Source organism: Perna viridis, chromosome 1 (assembly GCF_037379345.1).
Source record: "Perna viridis isolate PV_CMFRI_1.1 ecotype Kerala chromosome 1, ASM3737934v1, whole genome shotgun sequence".
NCBI lineage: Eukaryota > Metazoa > Mollusca > Bivalvia > Mytilida > Mytilidae > Perna > Perna viridis.
In genome coordinates this window covers 39,983,029-40,002,430 of record NC_142445.1, presented here as the reverse complement: position 1 = coordinate 40,002,430, position 19,402 = coordinate 39,983,029, and the positions used below count along the sequence as shown (strand labels likewise).

Below are 19,402 nucleotides of genomic sequence, written 5' to 3'. Positions count from 1 at the left end.
GAGCTGAACAGTCAATTTTTTTCAGACTTAAACACAATGATCTGGTCCATAAAATACAGGTTAACTTTGTATTTACTTTTCAGTGTTAATGGCCATTTCTCTTTTAAATATGTGAGAGTATACATCTAACAAATAGGCTTCTGGAACAGGGTTATGTTGCTACAAGATTGAAGTCATTACTACAGAAGTTTTATGGTCGTCATCATGAACTCGTGGATCGTTATGGTGTATCCATCAGCACCATGAAAACTGATTTATTCAACGGGTCATAGTTTTCCTTCCCTTGTTTGTCTACCCCAGACTTGACTTTTTATGAGCAACTCGGCGGGTGTTTCTAGAAAAGCAAAGGACGCTTACCCTACCGGTGCACCTAGTCCATGCTCCCAGTTTTTAGTGGAGTCCGAGCTGCTCATTTACTTTTGTTAATTTGTATGTATGATTTTAGTTACTTTATGTTCTTTGTTGTGTATGGCTGTTTTCCATGTCTGGTCTTTGTCCCTGGATTACATTCTTTTGATTACCGCTATAACCTTGGTTCCTTTGATTACTCTTTGATCACCAGGTCAACTTAAAAAACTGAAATCGTGATTTTTTTATGTAAATCAACCAAGGAAATAAGTGTATCCGTTCTTCTAATTTGTTTGCACACATTTATCCTCCAAAAGTAAATTATAAACACCAATAATGATATTTTTCTATTACCTCTGGTGAATTAAGTACAAAGATGGTTGAGTAAACAACAATGTCTAATATTTTCAATTTTTTTATCAATACCATTTGTATAAAAGGCAAGTATATTAAAATAGACAGTATAATAAGATTTAACAAACATCTGGAATGAACTTACCATATCATGAACAACCACCGAATCATTTTTGATCATCATACAACATACTATAAACCAATTTATTTCCACCAATTTAACAACCAAGAACACACCATGAATAAGTCCCAATATTAAAAAACACACGAGAGAATGAATGATGTGAAATTCAGTGCAGGAATCTGTAAGAATCAGGCAAAATTTAAAAATCAGGAAAAAAAAATGCACAAATTTGACAATGTGGGCACATAGTTTATGGTCTATTGAAAACAAACTGACATTTCTTCATTAGCAGTGCCACAGGATGCAGAAATGTAAGTGACAATAGAATGATTGGGAAAAAATGAGTTGCCTGTATCTCCTTTTGATGATGAAATTTGGATGGATTTCTAACACATAAAAAAAGAAATGTCTGCATTTCTGATTACATTTTGAACAAGATTTCATGGAAAGATGAGTGTTTTTTTCAATCATGACTCACCCATCACCTGATTCTTACAGAGAATAGCCATTTAAGGAGGTAGACCTAGGGTAAGGGACATAACTCTTAAAAATCATTGGAACGTTTGTATTCAGCATTTTACATCAATGTCATGTAAGCATCAAAGTAACTTAGACTGATTTCATTCTGTGTCAAATGAAAGCTTGATAGGCTTTGGTGAAATTGAATATGATACAAACATATCACTGACTTCATGAGTTATGTCCCTTACCCTAGGTCTACTTCCTTAAAATTGATGCAGAATTAATTTGACATCATAAAACGCGAAAAATACATGTAAGTGTCTGTGATAACAAATTGGTTTACAGTATCATATTAATAAAACTATTTCATAAAAATAGACTTTTGTTTCATTTTCTCTCCATTTTCATAAAAAATTGAGCAAAATATTTAAAAAAAAATCTTAACTTTGAATCAGGACAACATTTCCTGATATATAACAAGCAGCAATATTGAATAATTATACACTTCATCATATAGACCTATAAAGCAACTTAATAACAAATATAAAAATATGTAGCCTTTTTTGAGGTGTATCACACATTACAGAATTTGAATGATTCTCACAAAGATTACCAGTACCACTTAATAACAAAATACAGCACAAACAAATACCCAATAGTACAATGAGCTATTCAAGTAATGAAAAAAATAAATTCTTGGTAAGTGGTGATACAACTATACAATTTAATGGAATCCAACTAGAACAGCCCTAACATTAACTTACAAAATTGACCTTTGGCTTGTGTTTCTATGACATCATTACAATGTTTCCTCTTTTAAGATAAAAAGTCCACTTCATAAGATCAATAGAATGTCTTCTCTATAGGATCATTAAGAGGTAAACTCCTAAGGATCAAGGTCTTTTCCACATGTTGAACCATTAAGAGGTCTTCAGTACAAGAAACTGTCCAATAAAGTTTGCCAATCCCATGACAATCAGTAAAGAATGTAAAACTGTACTAATTCTATTTGGTGTCCCATTCCTGTTTTGAATTGTCAAATGAACTAGGCAAGGCAACAATATTGCATAGGCAAAACCACAGAATGCTCCAAAGAATCTGAAATTTAAATGAACAATAAATAAGCAGTTGACAAGTGACGTGCCAGGGACCAAAAAACTTGACAACTTACTGAGAATTTTCTTCCCTGTTTGTAACATCTTCAAATTCCAAGAAGTTCATTAGAGTTACCATAGAAGTAAAGAATATTCTCAGATTATGTACTGTCAAAGATTTATTGCTAAGTTAAAATATCTGCACTCTTAATTTTTTTAAGAGACTATAAATGTAGGAACCACGCAGTTCCTATAATATGGATGGCACATGGTAAATTTTATTCCAAAGAATTTTTTTGTTCCAATGTAATGTTCATATCATATGTATGTCAAAAAGAACAATGATTTTTTTTTCAAATGAACAATGGGTGGCTCAGAAAATGAGTTTAAAGTTCCCTAGGTGAGCAAACAAATTTTGCACAAAATGAAAGAGTTATCTCCCTTCTTCAATGCTTTCTAAATAATTTATTTGTCTTTAACCATTGCAGTTAATCAAAATCTATCATTCAACTTCGAGAAAAGATGCATTTGCATTATGAAATGGGTGAAATATTTTTGAAAACAAAATTTGTCATGTGCCACCCACTGCCACCCACTGCCTGTTTTTTCCCATGGACACTCTCTTAAATATATATTGTTCACAAGGTTGTCAAAGATTGTTGATATTCACATTTCCAGAAAGTATTTTACAATTTGGACTGTTTAAGAAAGTGTTTTTCTTATTCCAAAATTGCATTTTAAAGACCAATTCATGTCAGTGAGTCACAGTTTAGCAGAATTTATGACTTGAATGCATACAATGTGTTTAATGCATCTCTATGGTGTAATATTTTGTAATTTGTGTGACAAGCTGTAACTTATCTTACCCAATGACTTTTCCGATATGTGGTAAAAAGACAGCAAACAACACACAGACAGCAATAATACATAAATTTAATACCAATACTTGAGGCAGTCTAAAAAAACACAAATACAAATGCATTGTTAAAAATGTAAACATATCCTTAAGTTGACCATAATATAGCAAAAAGTGAAATATCTGTAACTCAACACAAATTAAACTGAAAGTATAATGTGTCAAAACTAATAAGCCATAAATTAAATTCCAGACAATTAAAGTTTAAATATATTCAATACCAACTCTCTAGAAATTGAATTACACGGTACATGCTGTACATGTAAAAAAAAATTCTGAATCAGAGAAGCAGTCCAATCTGACTTAAGTTTCCAGCCATCAAGAGTCAACTGTACATGTATGTAACAAAACTATAGTTTCTAATCCTTTTTATAGATTTTCACTTACCCAGGCCATATTTTTTTGTAGATCGTGTACAAAAGTTGTACTCTAAATATATACAGTAATAATGGAAAGACACACATCATCTGGAAAAACAGGCAGATTCTTGCTATCACAGCCAAAGTATATGTGTCTGACAAGTTGTTCAATAAATTCTGAAATAAATCAACAATTCCTAAAAGAAGAAGAAGTTATTGTTGTCATGCTATGCATACCCCCACTCATACAGAAAGTTGATCCTGGAGAGCAACCAAAATCGCTTTCAACATATGTACAATTTATATAAAGCCACACACCGAATTTGAAAATAATCCATCCATTGGAAGCCAACATTTTTGTGTAGAAAATGTTTGCTATCATTCCCTTAGGTGAACATTGGCAAAGTCTCACAAAACAGGAAGTTGATATTAGAGTGCAACCAAAATTGCTTCCAACATACGACCAATCTATATGAAGCCCCACACCAAATTTTGAATCAATCCATTCATTGGGAGCTGAAATAATGGTGATGAAAATTTGGACGGACAGACAGAATGACGAATAGAAAAAGTGATTCCAATATCCCACCAACACATTGAGTGAGGATATAAATTGGAATAATGTAAATATAAAAATATTTGTGGTTTTCAATGTTTTATTTTTATAGAAAAATGCATGTAATAACCTGTCTCATTTAAGTTGGATTAAACTTAAAAATGAACTTGGATGTTGACACAGTTTCTGTTAAATTACAAAGTTTTGTGAATTGCAGTACAGGTGTAACTAATGATGAACTGTAAGAATGGGCCATTTCTGACAAAACATTAAATATTTTTGGTGTTTAGATACTTACATCTTCTATGCAAGTTTTCTGCTCTGGAAAACTGATATAAAACATGACCCCAACAAATATATAGGTCATTGCAACCAATATGTAGGCAATAATCAAATCTCTTATCTGCAAAATATCAACACTGACATTATGATTTACCTTATAAAAAAAATGCATTTAAGTATTACTCTGTCTATGAATCATGCAGATGGGGATTAATCACCTTTACAATATGTTTTACAACATTTTGATAAGCTTAGATATATTAATAAACCTATGTAATGTCTGTTTCTCTTGAAATGCTGTTTACTGTACGATAAATTTTGACTGATTACAATGTAAAACTGTTAACAAAAATAATTTCTACAAAATATTAACCTTGGGCTTACGTACGTAGTACACCAACTTAGCATCCACCAGAATTAAGAAATGCCATAATATTTTTATATGCCTTCTTTTTGCTTCAAAATTACAGTTATACACCTGCCATATGATAATAGTGCTTGGTATATAACTTACATTATTTTCCGGGTGTTTTTGATTCCTTACAATAGATACACAGGAGTTCTGTACAAAATATGCTAATGCTGCTATTCCTGTTAGAGCTGGAAAACTACCATTAAAATCTGCAATAAAAATTTAAATTTTAAAATGTTCACTTAACTTCATACCAGTATCTCTACTGCTTCAAAATATTGGAATGCTTAACTGTAAAATAAAGCAGAAATTTTGGCATTTGAAGTAGCATTACTCTAATATGAACTAAAAGACATTGTCACCATTAGACATGGATGCTCCAACAATTCCTTAAATTCAAAGGTATCTGACAGGAAGCAAATTTGGGGCTGATCCAAAAGTCTTTAATAATAGTTCTCATGGGCAGTTGCAGAGTTATATGTAACCAAAAATTACTGAACACCAAAAAGTAATACAGACATACCAGTAGAGCTAAAAGGAAGTTGATGCACAACCAATATTGAAGTCTTAAACATTGTACAACTCATACTGAAGCTGCAAACAAAATCTCACTTCACTTGAAAGAGCTCCATGAAGGAACAGATTTTCACACATAGATGTGGACAACAGTAAGACTTGATGCCCCAACTCCTAAATGGGGCATTACGTAAAAAATAAGAAAACCATGAAAAATGACAGAAGATAAGGCAAACAAAGTAATGATGGATGGACAGGCAGGCAAACATGAGATAATCTATGATTTGTTCAAAAGACAGGCATACAAAATGTAAAAGGTAGGCTTTCATGAGATTATCAATTAATGTGAGAATAAAAGAATGAGGGATAAGTTTTGACAGTTTATATTGGCTGATGTACAAATACTGGAACTTTAATCTACAAACCTGGAACATAAAACAACTGCTCAACATCTCCACTAAAATCTACATTAATGCCCCATTTAACTGCATTGGCTATCACAAAACATATCACATAGGTAACTGAAAGAGTAGCTGTAAATGAAAGAGAATGAAATGGCCATAAATAAATGTATACTTTTATACATTTAATGCTTATTATGACTAACTTCTCTATAAAAAGAAAGCTTACCTGTATGTTTAGTAAAATAGGAACATTTTTATATGTATTTCTGAATTATTTTTGTTTAATTGATGTTGTATTTCATTCTATTTGCCTTCTTGTTTTCTGTAATACATGTACAACCTTAATCTTGTACTTGTAAAAAGCTGCTATCAGATGAGTTTGAAAACATGCACCATGTAGATCTCTAAAGCTAAAATAGTACAATAATCATCAGTAAAACTTCCCTCTGTTTTTGCAATTTGGTGAATGAATCAGGATCTTTGAAAATTTTATGGATTTAATTCTCTGCTTAATCTTATCAAGTTTACAAATAAATATATATCTAAACTTACCTAAAGCATTGAACTTAGTAAAAAATGTTGGAGATTTGAAATTGACTAGTGGAGCTACAGCAATGATTAAAAAGAATGGCACTGTGTAATTGACATCCCACACTTTATCAAATGTCTCATCATGTGTATGGGGACTGTACAGAGTTGCATTGTGGGAATGTGGTATTGGAGCTTTACATTCTGAAAAAGAATAGAAATTATTGTAAACATGCTGAAAATAGACCTTTTTGTAAAAAATCAGTTGAAAACTGTTCAACTGTTTACAGAAAGGTGTTACATTTACATGTGTACCAACTGAGCCTATTCAGAAAATCAGCATGAAAGGATCTATATGACAGAGTTCTATTGTGGAAATATTGCCCTTTGAGCTTTAAGCAATTACAAATAAAAGCAAAACAACAGACACTGGAAAAATGGTATGTTTCCTTGCTGTAAAACTTGACCCCAAAAATAAACTTCATCAAATCAATTACAATCAATAGCCATGCAGAATTATATTATCAGAGTCAAGGCTAAGTAAAGCCTGTTCTAGAAATTATCAGTAGGTAATTTCCAAAATATATAGAACCTCTGAATATGGAGATAACTGGGGTATGTTTTGAAGATATGGGGTTGTCTATCAGAATTTGAACAATGGCACACTGACTTTACTTATGCCCCACTCATCCAAGTCAGTAAACGATACTCGTCATGATAAAATCCCAACTTATGTTTCTATTCCTTCAAATACAATTCGATTATCTTCATTTTAACAGTTTTTTTTTAAAACTGATATTAAAAGTGTATTTTCACAAAATGATTAAGAGTTTACCAAGATTCACAATACATTTAAATTGATATCCAGGGGCTTTAAATAAAAAATCTGGTTAAGACAGGGTTCAATTTAGACAGGTTTCACTGTAATTATACATAAGCTATGGTAATAGTCTACTTGGAAGGCCATCTTAAAAATTCAGAGCTAAAGATTTCCTTCTACTAACCTATTTCAGGATGAGACATATTTTTATTGTATATTGAAGATGATTCATGCTCTGCTTGATCTGTAAGTAAAATTGTTATTCAATAATTTAATGTAATCATGTACTCATATTTTGCATCAGAAATAAACCAATTATGTACACAAGGACTAACAATGAATAATGGAGGAAATCTAAATAATAAATAGGATGATCAATTGGTTATCGTGAATAACCAAAATATGATCACTCGTTCCAAAAACGCATTAAGATTTAACGAGTGTGCAGAAATTGTTCCACGTGGAACAATTTCCGCACACTCGTTAAATCTAGGCGTTCTTCGGCATTCATGATCATATTTTGGTTATTCACTCTTTCCAATTAATTATCCTATTATTACATATACACCAAGCATCCATTTTGGTCATATTGCAAATTCATACAGAAATAGTCAAAGTCAGCAAATAGTGTTTATTATGATGTAAAATAACATAAGGGCCATTCCATAAAAAATGTGCCCTGGGGACAGAAAGCCCATGATATTAAAAGTTCCACTAACACATTAAAATTAAGGTGCAATTCACTTGTCTAGTAAGAAAAAATCAAATTTTGGGCCCCACCAACACAATAATAAATCAACTACTTTTTGTACCCCCCCAAGACATTTTTAATGGAATAAATAGCATAAATTAAATGTTATAATTACTTAAAAACTTTTTGAATATAAGTGCAGTACAATACTTACGGTATATAAACAAGACAACATTATAAAGAAAGTTAGACATAAGTATCCAGTAGACGATGGCTCCACCCAGTAATGTCATTAAAGATGATGCTACAGCCAGGTACTGTGCCCATTTCCCCAAGTAATATTTACAGATATCAGAAAATTCTACCAATTCTCCATCAGTTGCTGAAATTCATTACAGTTACATTAAATATCAAAGTTTGGTAATTTTTAGGACACAGGTTACCCTGTCACTGTCCAGTGTTTTTCCCATAAATTTGAGAAACACAGCAATCACTAGTAAAGCTCTGTAAATCCCAATTCAAATATATATGTAGCAAAGTGTTCATAGCACACTTAAAGTTAATGTTAGAAAGCACAGTTCTATGATGACATGGGGAGAAATAACTTTAGTATAGTTTACATGGTCAATTAATAAGCAGAGAGAGAAGACAAATGACAGCTCTAATATGGGTTAAATGCCATTGAAAAAAAAAAAGAAAATAATGGAAATAAAACAGTTCGGACAAATTTTAAACAGGGATATTATAACTATAAACTAGTTGCCACATAAATACATTACGTTGAAAATATATCTCACTTTTTATCAATAATTTAACTTTCAGGAATTGGTGATTGTGCAAAATGGATAAGCATAATTTGGAAACTTCTACCAATAATAAGTGGATTGTCTTATTTCAGACAATGGTAATATATTTCTTTCACTAAAAAGGTAAATTTGATCTTCCAGTGCTACACACCAAGAAATTTACAATGGTTGTTGGGTTTTCAAGGATTTCAAGTGATGTTGAGAGGAAAAGTGAAAGAAGGTTTCTATTGAAAATAAGTCACATGTGTATTATAAAGGTTAAGAATTGTGTAAATAACATAAAGAAGACTGTTTACCAAATTTTTGTACTGTCCACAGGAAATATGAATGAAAATTAAATATGTTTATTGTCATGGTAACGAAATATATTAAAAAAAATACCTTAAGACACTATAGTATGATACATGAAAATTTGTGTGAGTATTCTTTGAACAGGGTTATGTTGCTACAAGATTGAAGTCATCACTACAAAAGTTTTATGGCTGTCATCATGAACTCGTGGATTGCTATGGTATATCCATCTGCGCTATGAAAACTGATTTGTTCAATGTGTCATAGTTTTCCTTTCCTCTTCCGACTACCCCGGACTTGACTTTTTATGAGAAACACGCCAAGTGTTTCTAGAAAAGCAGAGGACGCTTCCCCTACCAGCGCACCTGGTCCATGCTGCCGGTTTTTAGTGGTGTCCGAGTTGCTCCTTTGCTTTTGTTACTTTGTATATATGATTTTAGTTACTTGATGTTCTTTGTTGTATATGTCTGTTTTCCATGTCTGGTTTTGTTCCTGGATTCCATTCTTTTGATTACTGCTATAACCTTGTTTCCCTTAATTACTCTTTTGAACTTTATTTAACCATATATCAGTACTGTAAATAAATTAATTTTTGCAATGAACAGTAAATTGTACAGTGGCAAATATGTTCATTTGACAGAATCTGCAAAACTTTGCAGGTGCTAAAATTAATATGTTTACCGTACTGATTTTCTCATTTCTTTCAAAACAAAATATCAAAAAAATGAAAAAGGAATTTGCCATATAAAGACAAATATCTACAACTGCTATGCATATACTGACTAGTACATGTATGTATTGCAAATATTAGAAGTTATAGTTAACTTTTATTGTTCTTTTTAATTAAGAGGGCTCTGAACTATAAAAATTCAACAATTTCCAGCCTTCCATATCATATTCACAAGCAAACAACCACAGATCATAACAAATTAATAAATCTTCTGGAAACACGAAACAATAAAGAGATACAGTCGAACCTCGTTAAGTTGAAGTCGAAGGGACCATGCAAAAATATTCAGTTATCTGAGGTTCGAGTAATCCGAGGTCGAGGATAAACCAGAAATACTATTAGTTTGGTCCATGATTGTTTCCGTATTTACATCATTTGTCATGCTTGTACATGTACATGACATTACACGGTAATTTGTAATGTCATGTGTTTCATATCGGAAGATATTTTTTTTGTATGTTGTATATCATGTTTGAAATACTCAATGGCACCGAGTGTTTTAGTGAGATTTCCTTTTTACTTTTTTTATATCAAAAATATCATAGTTCATTACATGCTGCTTTGTTTGATTTACAATCAGGAGTATCATCAAAGCATGTGCTCCACAATATTACGATAAAATTTCAGATTCACTAGCGCAACATATGTAGTTGTTGAAATACCCTTATTATCGACTGTTTGATGTTTCATTAAATAGTCAGGTACCATTACAATTCATCTGTATTTTAATTTTTTTTTTTAAAATACCAAAATATCCGATATCACTGTTAGTGTAAATTCTGACGTGTTATTAATACAATTTGTTTCTTTTAACAACATGCACAATTTTAAATTAATTAAATAAAAAAATCAAACCATAAAGAGTGTCAACAAATTAATTTTAAAAGCTACACTACTTGTTGTTAAAACACACTTCGATCATGGTTGGTAATAAAGCAATCAGTTTTCCGACTAATTAGTTGACTTCGAGACATCAGGGTTAATTAACATCGAAGTCCTGTCGAGGGGACTGATTGATTACCTCGATTTATCCAAGGTTTTGATTCATCCGAGTTCAAGTCATCCAAGGTAAAATTGTATTGGAGTAAGGGGAGTTTTGCTGGGACTTTGTAATTAGTTCGAGTTATCAGAGATTTCGACTAATTTGAGTTCGAAACATCGAGTTTCCACTGTAATCGTATTGTATATGAAGATTTAGAGGCCTCAACTGATGGTCACATTAGAACTTTAACATATAAAATATTGTCTGCACATGTGTACAAATTTGAGGAAGTCAGCAGAAATAACATTATCTAATGAATATTGCATTAGAATTACAATTCACAATACAAAATTAAAAAATTCTCAATCCACAAACCTTTAGAAAAAATGTTACTCACAGTATTCTTGAACAGATTTGAGAATAATATAACTGGTATAGAGGTTAACACCTGCCATAAACACTAACAATGGAATCCCAGTGGCAAATCCTGCCTAGAAAGGATGAAGTGAAAGGTCATTATGAATTCAACAGACATTTTATTGTATATTACAGACTATTATGCATCTAATAATGCGCAGTAGTGTTTCAATCTAATGAAAACTTATAGGATTGTTTACAAATTGGTTGTATTTCTTTGTGCTGTAATTAAATAAAGTTTGTTTTAGCCTTGAAAAATATAAAAGTGGGAAGAGACATTATTAAAAAAATTGTTTATGTAAAAGATTTTTACTAAGTTTTTTTTCAAACGTTTTCCTGCCAATTATTACATAGCTGTTTCAAGAGTGTCATGCTTTTGCACCAGCTTCTGAAATATTCACTATTTCATTTGCACCAAAAGTTTGTATTTCAAATGCGCTGAAATATTTTGCAGGTAACCAATTGGTAAAGGTAGATAAATAAGTCTCAGTGTAAAATTTACAAATGTTCTCAAAGTTTCCAGTTGTAAAGATGAACATAATCCAATCTGAGACAAACAGAGGAAAGTCTGTAGTATATGAGGGCCTTACATAAAGATTGCCAAATGTTTTGAAATAGTGGTAATAAATAGTATAGGTGTAAAAAACTTGCAAAGCCAGAATAACAACAGATGAAGGTAGCAAAACTATGGTTTAACACCAGTATGAGCACAATAATGGTTTGGACATGCAGGAAACAGAATCACAACAACTTCAAATTAAGTTATATGAAATATTAAATGATATAACAAGTATTACTTTTTTGTATTAAATTCACCTATAATTCAAATGAAATACTTCAAGCAAAGGATTGTTTCGATTTTATATATGTATTTTATTTTCACCTGCTGGATAGCCCAAGGCATGCTGAGCAATGAAGTCCCCATCATTGTATTCCATAAAGAAAATCTAAAATAAAAGTACATGCATCAGCATTTTTAACTTTGAATTTACACAATTTGAGGCTTTATATTTCTTAAATCAATGAAATTCATGCAATAATTTCACCTAGAAATGAATGTACTTTACAAGCCCTACTAAATATGTCACAATGTGTTAACATAATGTATAATCTCTTTTATAATTTATGTTTAGGATGTATTTAAAGAAATTACACAAGAAATAATCTTAATGATCAAGATGATGGGAAATCATATCAATTTCAGATTTAAAAGTTTCATTTGTTCATAATTTTTTTTCATGTGTGGCTGTTATTTGACCATATATTACTTAAACTTTATGAACTTCATTTTATTTAGAATTCAAATCCACGGTTCAAATTGTACAAATATACCAAGCATACAGATTTCCCACTATTAAGTTATACTAAAAGTACTTACATGGTAACAATACTATTTTGTTCTCCAGGTGTTGGTGAAATGACATAATTTATAAACACTTGAGGTACTACATGATCTGGCATCAACTACAAATAATGTCAAATGTAACGATACACAGAAAGTTACTTTTAACTTCAACTTCATTTAACTACTGCTTCATTAGCAAGTAATTGGTAATGCAAATACATTGTATAAACTTGAGCCTACAGTATAGAAAGGCAAACTAGATTATCCTTCATCAATATTATCAAGCAAAGTGAACATGTTTAAAATAATGGTAGCCCTTAGTATTGTGATTATTTATTACATGACTTACAAAATTTTCACTACCATTTTGTTCCAGTCTGCTGTAGTATTTATATCTGCTGACAACAGCAGAGGCTCTTCTTTCTTCGTGACTGCCAGAAGTCACACTGTTGATGGCAGAATAATTCACTGGTTGTCTGAAACAAAAGGTAAAGATTCAAGAAATGCTGACAACTATCATTATCTCTGAATTAGGTTATAAAATACTTATGTCTAAAGCATTGCTATACTATACATGTATTTATATTGTTTTAGCAAAACAATTGAGAAAACTGAGATACTACATTGTCAGATCATATATAAATTCCAACAAGACATTAAAATATTTTTTAAAGGATAGAATACAATTAGGGCCATATTTGTCCCCTATTTCAAGGGTAGGTATTTGTAAGAATCAGGCAAAATGGGAAAAATCAGAAACATGCATGTCAAAAACTCACTGATCTGACAATATAATATCACTATTTCAAAAGACTATTTCAGATTTTATTTCTTCTTTCACAGCTCATTTTTGATGAAAATCAATGAGCAATGAGTAGTTTTTTTTTCTATTAGAAATGTAATGAGGCCATGGATTTAAAAAAAAAAATTGTTCATAGCAAGTAAAATGATAAGGTACATAATATATATAAATAACTTTGAATCTTTTTACCTTACTCTCTGCTTTGAAGATTCTTCTGAGCTATTCTTTGACCTGAAACAATACATTAAAATATTTTATTATAAATTAAATATGCAATTGGCAAAATAAAATCTACCTTTTTCATTTACACCTCGTCGAGTTTTGTGAAGAAACAGCATATATGATTTTTGATCAAAGAAACAAGTGAGCTATAGTTAACACGATTTTGTTTCTGAAATATAACAAAAATCTTATTTTTATTGTGCAGCCATGGTTACTTTTAGATAAAATTAAGCCTAAACTGAAAAAATTGAAAAAATTTCTGCTGACATTTGTGCCACATGAAAATTTCTACAGAACATGGAAATTGTTGTCAATTCCTGGAGATTAAAAAGAAATTTATGTGTTTCACTTTAAAACTATAAAAACTAAATCAAAGTGATGAAGTGAATATCAATTAGAATGGCTGTTATTCTTTCTTACCTGTATCTTTACTTGCACATTTTATAATTTTCATACCCAATTTTCAACTTTAACATATAATGCATTACATAATAAAATGTATAAAGCCTTGTATTAACCATGCTATTTCATCAAAATTACAATAATAGTAAATAAGAACAAAAAATTTACAATTGGTTTATTTTGAAGATTTTCTAATTTCTAATATATAAAGGGATACAGGTAAAAATATTCATGAACGTGCCAATCATGCAATGTCAACCATGTACAGGTAATGGTGCATGATAAAAATGTCTATATTGGTAGTGGTATTGAAGAAAGGTATACATAGATTATCAGACATGAATCCGAGAAAATATGGAAATTGTCAAAATCAAAACATATAGTAAAACAAAATAGGCCACAGCTATTAAATTGACCTGTTTGATAGCTTTTCCTTGATGGATTGGCTGTTCACCTAGGATTTGATGGACTTCGTATTTTAGTAGTTTTATGAGTAATCTAATAACATATGACTCGAAATAGGAAAAATATATTACCAAATAATATCAGTAATGTATCTTACTTAATTGTAGTAAAATGCAATTAACATTATTTTTTTTAAGTCTGGTCACATAGCCTGTCCATGATTATATAGATAGGCTATTATAACGGGTCTGGTTGGAAATAGCCACTTCCAAAAAATATTGTGTTTAGATAAGTCTGAATTTTCAAATAAAAATCAAGTTTAGTTTCAAACAGAACAACATCATGTCTGGAATCAAGCTCCAAAACAGTGTCTGACGGTGGAAATTCACTCTCAATGCTGCCGCCACAGCTTTCGGAAAATGCATGAATTTTGCTAAGTTGGGGAAAAGTTAACGACTGTAGATGACTTATCTGATTGTCAAACAAGGTCAATCCGTCCCCAGTCGATCTGTCCACAAGTTGATCCGTCCCCTTCAATAATTATATTGTATAATTTTATGTGCATAAAATTCAGTGTCATATACTGAAACCTGTTTTTTACAGCAAATTTCATTTATGACTACTGTCATCACACTTCCAAGGTAGTATTTAAATTGAAGAAACTATAAGGTTTAGTATATTTAATAAGGACATGGTTTGCAGGCTATTTCATTTACACGTGTGTAAGTTCACAGAAATCTTGATCAAAAACAAGTAAGTGGAAAACAATAACCCTTTAATAATAAAAAATGACTAATCATGTTTCATTTTGTAATGTGAAAATCATATGTAATTAATGTAAATTGTACCCAATTAGGTCTTATACTAATGATTTAATATTATTTTATGAACTACAATCTATTCGTTTTTCAATTGTAAAATTTAGGAAAATACATACAGAAAAGGATAAGATTTTTTTTTTCAATATTTATGTTAAATGTTTTAAATGTATGAATTCCTAATGCATCAAGTTTATGATTGGGGACAGATCGACTTGTAAAAAGGGGAGGGATCCACTTGGGGGCAGATCTACTAGGGGATGGATCAATGTGAAATCAATCTGAGTAATGTTTGAGAATTCCGAAAGACCTGTCTGCAGTGTTTAGTAAGAGATTGCCACTGCATTGAGCTTGGTCTGGAATATGCATGCAATAGATTAAGGTACACAGAAAGGAATAGGAATCCTAACTAATATTTGATGAAATTCGTCCCTTTTCCAAAATAGTTTAAATACTCAGACAACTTAAAAACATGTAACAATCTCAAGATGCAAGTGCAAAAGAATTATAGTCCTTCTCAATATTAATGACAGTATCCAAACTGCCCTTTCATCTTTTTTCTGTAATCTTGAATAAATAATTTAGGCCAGTGAAAAGTTGTTAAGCTGAAGTATTGGAAGAAGAAAATGCATAATGCCATATTGTATCATGTACATGTATTATCACGAAACCAAACTGCTTACATTTGCTTTGTTGATGCATTTCTGTTTGAATTACTCAACAAATTTTCTGAGCTCGACGTTTGGAGGATTGGACGTATTTCATCATCAGGACTGTTGACGGATACGTTCCTTCTTCCACTCATCTCCAATATTCAAATCTTCTGAGCCTGAGTCAGATGCTGAACTTTGACAGATCGGTCATAATTGTGGGAGTGAAAAAAATAGAAATATTCCGAAGAAAACGGGTTTCGCTGCTTGTATTGTCAACAACTCACCATGAGTCAAGCATAAATAACTCTGGGGACCAGTCGAAAAGATATCGAAAGTCTTTGCGTCATATCCGGTGATTAATACGATTTTCGATTTCATTGAGCTGTCAAACAGGGTATTTTTTACTTGATACGTCTTCTGTTTGTATCAATTACATTTATCACATCATTCTAGAAGTACGACCTAATTAAACGACAGACGTTTTTTTTCTGATTACCTGATTCGTTTTATCAAAAGAGACAAATATGGCTTTGAAAAGAATAAACAAAGAGCTTCAAGACCTCAAGAAAGATCCGCCCGCTCAGTGTTCAGCAGGTCCAGTTGGAGATGATTTATTTCACTGGCAAGCAACTATATTAGGTCCACCAGATAGCCCATATCAGGATGGAGTATTCTTTCTGACAATTCATTTTCCTACAGACTACCCTTTCAAACCACCTAAACTGAACTTCACTACTAAAATTTACCACCCTAACATTAACAGCAATGGCAGCATATGTTTGGACATATTAAGGTCACAGTGGTCTCCAGCACTAACAATATCAAAAGTATTGTTGTCAATATGTTCATTATTAACAGATCCAAATCCTGATGATCCTCTTGTACCAGAAATTGCTAATGTATACAAGACTAATAGAGAAAAATACAGGAAACATGCAGAAGAATGGACAAAAAAATATGCTTCATGATATATATGAAATTTTGTTAAAATATTATCAGTGGATAGTAACTTTCAATATTGTTATTTGGTGTGGTACATGTACAAAGATCGAAATGGACAAATGAGAATTTTTTGGAGCAGTAATTTTTTCGAACAGATAATAAAATTGAAATTCAGTTTGTTTTATACGGACTGTTTTGGCCTATACGATATATGGATGTTTTATTAATATGTTAATAAGCCTTACATTTTAAATCTTTTTGTAATGCATATTTAATGACATAAATGCATATTTAATGACATTAATGCATATTTAATGACATATTCTTATTAAATTAACAAGCTTCATGTATTACATTTTACAATATTAATTTCATTTAGTGTGCATCTGTGAATAATTCCATGTAATTTTCTGTTGTTAAGGATTATTATGAATCATGTATGTTCATTTACTCACTTATTCTTCATAGTACATGGTAATGAAGTTAGGTTAAATATTTACATTTGACGAAGTTTCTACCCCACATCAAATGCAAACCAAACATGTATGTAACAGAACCATGAAGCTAATAAAGGTTTAGTTCATACATTTGTATCATTATTGAATTGTTTTCAACTGATCTCATCTTATCATATTTTAAGGTTGTTAGTGCATTCAATGTTTTTTTTGTTTAATTTCTATAATATGCGGTTTGTAAAATTGCCTCATAGTACATTTTGTATGCGTAACTTCATTTCAGGATTTCTTCAATTTGTTAAGGTCTCATTTATTTTCAAGAAATTCAATATTCCTTTGTTGAAAAAAATGCCTTGTGGTATCACCACTTCTTGTTTGAATGTTTTAAGTTTGCTTTGAGAATAATGTCTTATTCTTGTATTCATGTTTTGTTACTAGATTTAATAGGCTCTTTTATATTACTCTACAATAGGTATATTTAGAAATTATTTCTGTATATTTTTTTTACATTTGCATGCTTTAAAAGTTACACATATTTGGTGGTAGTTAATTCATATTTTGCATACATGTATTTACTTTTATATGGGTGCTAGGAAACATCAACTATTATATTTGTAGAAGTCAGGTGACTTTAAATGTTGTGATAATTTATTTGATATTGCTTTTCTGTTGTCTGTAGTTATTTTACATTTTAGCTCAAGTTTAATCTTTTGTTTTTATCAATTTTCATTGTTGTAGTATGACGGTGCTTTGTTTTTTTATAATAATAAATTTGTTTTCATTTGTTGTAATAAAATTTATAAGTGTAGCTTTTTTTTGTTTATTTTTATATGACCTTGCATTGTGCAACAACCAATTTATTATTACCAGTGAGTTGGAATTTTCAAACCTATATAGAGATATAAATTAATTCATTTTCTACAAGAAATAAATAAAAAAAAATCCCAGGCCTCTTGGTTATAAATTAGGTGGTGCTTTTAACCTAATGTCCCTAGTCACTCTAACCGCAACGAGTTAAACTCACATAAACAACTAAAAGTGTGAAATAGTAAATATTTTTGGAGAGGACAGAGTTCATGAAATCTAATCTTCCTTTAGTGGTCCTTCAAGAAATCATGTCAGTTTCGTCAAGCATTTTCTATTGCAAAATTCACGAATATATTTGGTTCATAATTTCATAAAACTTGGTTTATAGCAAGGACACATATGTAGTGGATATTGCTATAAAGAAGGGAAATATTGGTCTCTAAAACACTGAGGGACTTGTGTGCCTTTTGAATTTCAATTCCTGACGTGCACTACTTAAGAATTCTGTCAATGCGACCTCTATCGAACTACCCAACAAACTTTAACAAAATCTTGTATGTAATAAAGACACAATATGTAGCTGTGGATATTACAAGGCGATATTTAACCCTTAAACTTTGTGGGAGTTATACTCCTTTGAATTTACTTTCCTGAAATTCTCCACTGAATATCTTTTCAGTGAAACTACTCTAATCATCAGTCAAAGTTGGTCAAAATATCAGTAAATGAAAATTTCATAGTTTAAGCCAACTCCCCCTCCTATGAAGGGGCTGGGGATATGTGAGCATGCTCATGAAGTTCTTCCAATACACAAAATCTAGGTATCAGATTTGGGTTACTTGTAGAGACCAGTTAAAAGTTATTTTCTCCCAGTGAAATTGAATAGCACAGTCCTATAGGAAAATAAATTAACATGTAAAACCATACCCTCTTTACAATGATTGCATATTGCTTTGAAATAATGAATTAGCATCTGGGCCACAAGTGAATAAAACACCTAAAAAACTGAACAAATGCCAGAACTTGTAAACCAAAAAAATACAGATCTTGTGAGCAACATACTCGTAACTAACAATCCACACAAGTTTGAAACAATTCAAATAAGGCATTCTCATAAGATGTGACAATAAAAAAAACACCCTTTTCAGTTGTCAAGTATTCAGAATTCTACCAAAAAGTAAGCACACCTGGATGTTATTAAACTACACCGCTACTAATGAATTCAGATAAGTCACTTTCATAGTACAGCATGACAAGTAGAAATAACAATCCCCCATTTTACCTTTTTACCTACAGTGAAAGCAGATACACTGATCCTGATGCTTAAGGGCATATACTTTGTGTAATCTGCAACTTGAAAAAGAACATTAAACTCAGTCTTATTCAAACTTAACACTGTATTAAAGCATTAAAGCACCTCCTATTATGGAGAAATTTTGATTTTTTTTTCCTGCATTTT

General features: G+C 31.1%; 1 protein-coding gene and 1 pseudogene across 2 annotated transcripts; one reads left to right on the top strand and one right to left on the bottom strand.

Moving 5' to 3' along the window:
- Nucleotides 1–747: 747 nt before the first annotated feature.
- LOC148628733 (sodium-coupled neutral amino acid transporter 9 homolog) lies at nt 748–15,989 on the bottom strand. The gene is made up of 15 exons (XM_088593436.1): nt 15,770–15,989; nt 13,429–13,470; nt 12,787–12,913; nt 12,471–12,556; nt 11,976–12,039; nt 11,073–11,166; nt 8,081–8,248; nt 7,360–7,419; nt 6,380–6,559; nt 5,849–5,956; nt 5,010–5,116; nt 4,512–4,616; nt 3,686–3,834; nt 3,249–3,338; nt 748–2,386 (listed from the first exon to the last, which is right to left on the bottom strand). Exons 1-15 carry the CDS (start codon nt 15,889–15,891, stop codon nt 2,209–2,211), a joined length of 1,680 nt encoding a protein of 559 aa, XP_088449562.1. The 5' UTR covers nt 15,892–15,989; the 3' UTR covers nt 748–2,208.
- A 90-nt stretch (nt 15,990–16,079) lies between these two features.
- Nucleotides 16,080–17,944, top strand: LOC148628732 (ubiquitin-conjugating enzyme E2-17 kDa pseudogene; annotated as a pseudogene). Its single transcript, XR_015924348.1, has one exon. The product of XR_015924348.1 is annotated as a ubiquitin-conjugating enzyme E2-17 kDa pseudogene (transcript).
- The last annotated feature ends 1,458 nt before the right edge of the window (nt 17,945–19,402 follow it).

Bases quoted from the DNA above. Each gene is read 5' to 3' on its own strand.
- LOC148628733 (XM_088593436.1), bottom strand. From the start codon at position 15,891: ATGAGTGGAAGAAGGAACGTATCCGTCAACAGTCCTGATGATGAAATA. The intron at 3,835-4,511 runs GTAAGTATCTAA...GATTTATTTCAG, and splicing joins AGAAAACTTGCATAGAAGAT to AATTTATTGAACAACTTGTC. The intron at 2,387-3,248 runs GTAAGATAAGTT...TTTAAATTTCAG, and splicing joins CATATCGGAAAAGTCATTGG to ATTCTTTGGAGCATTCTGTG.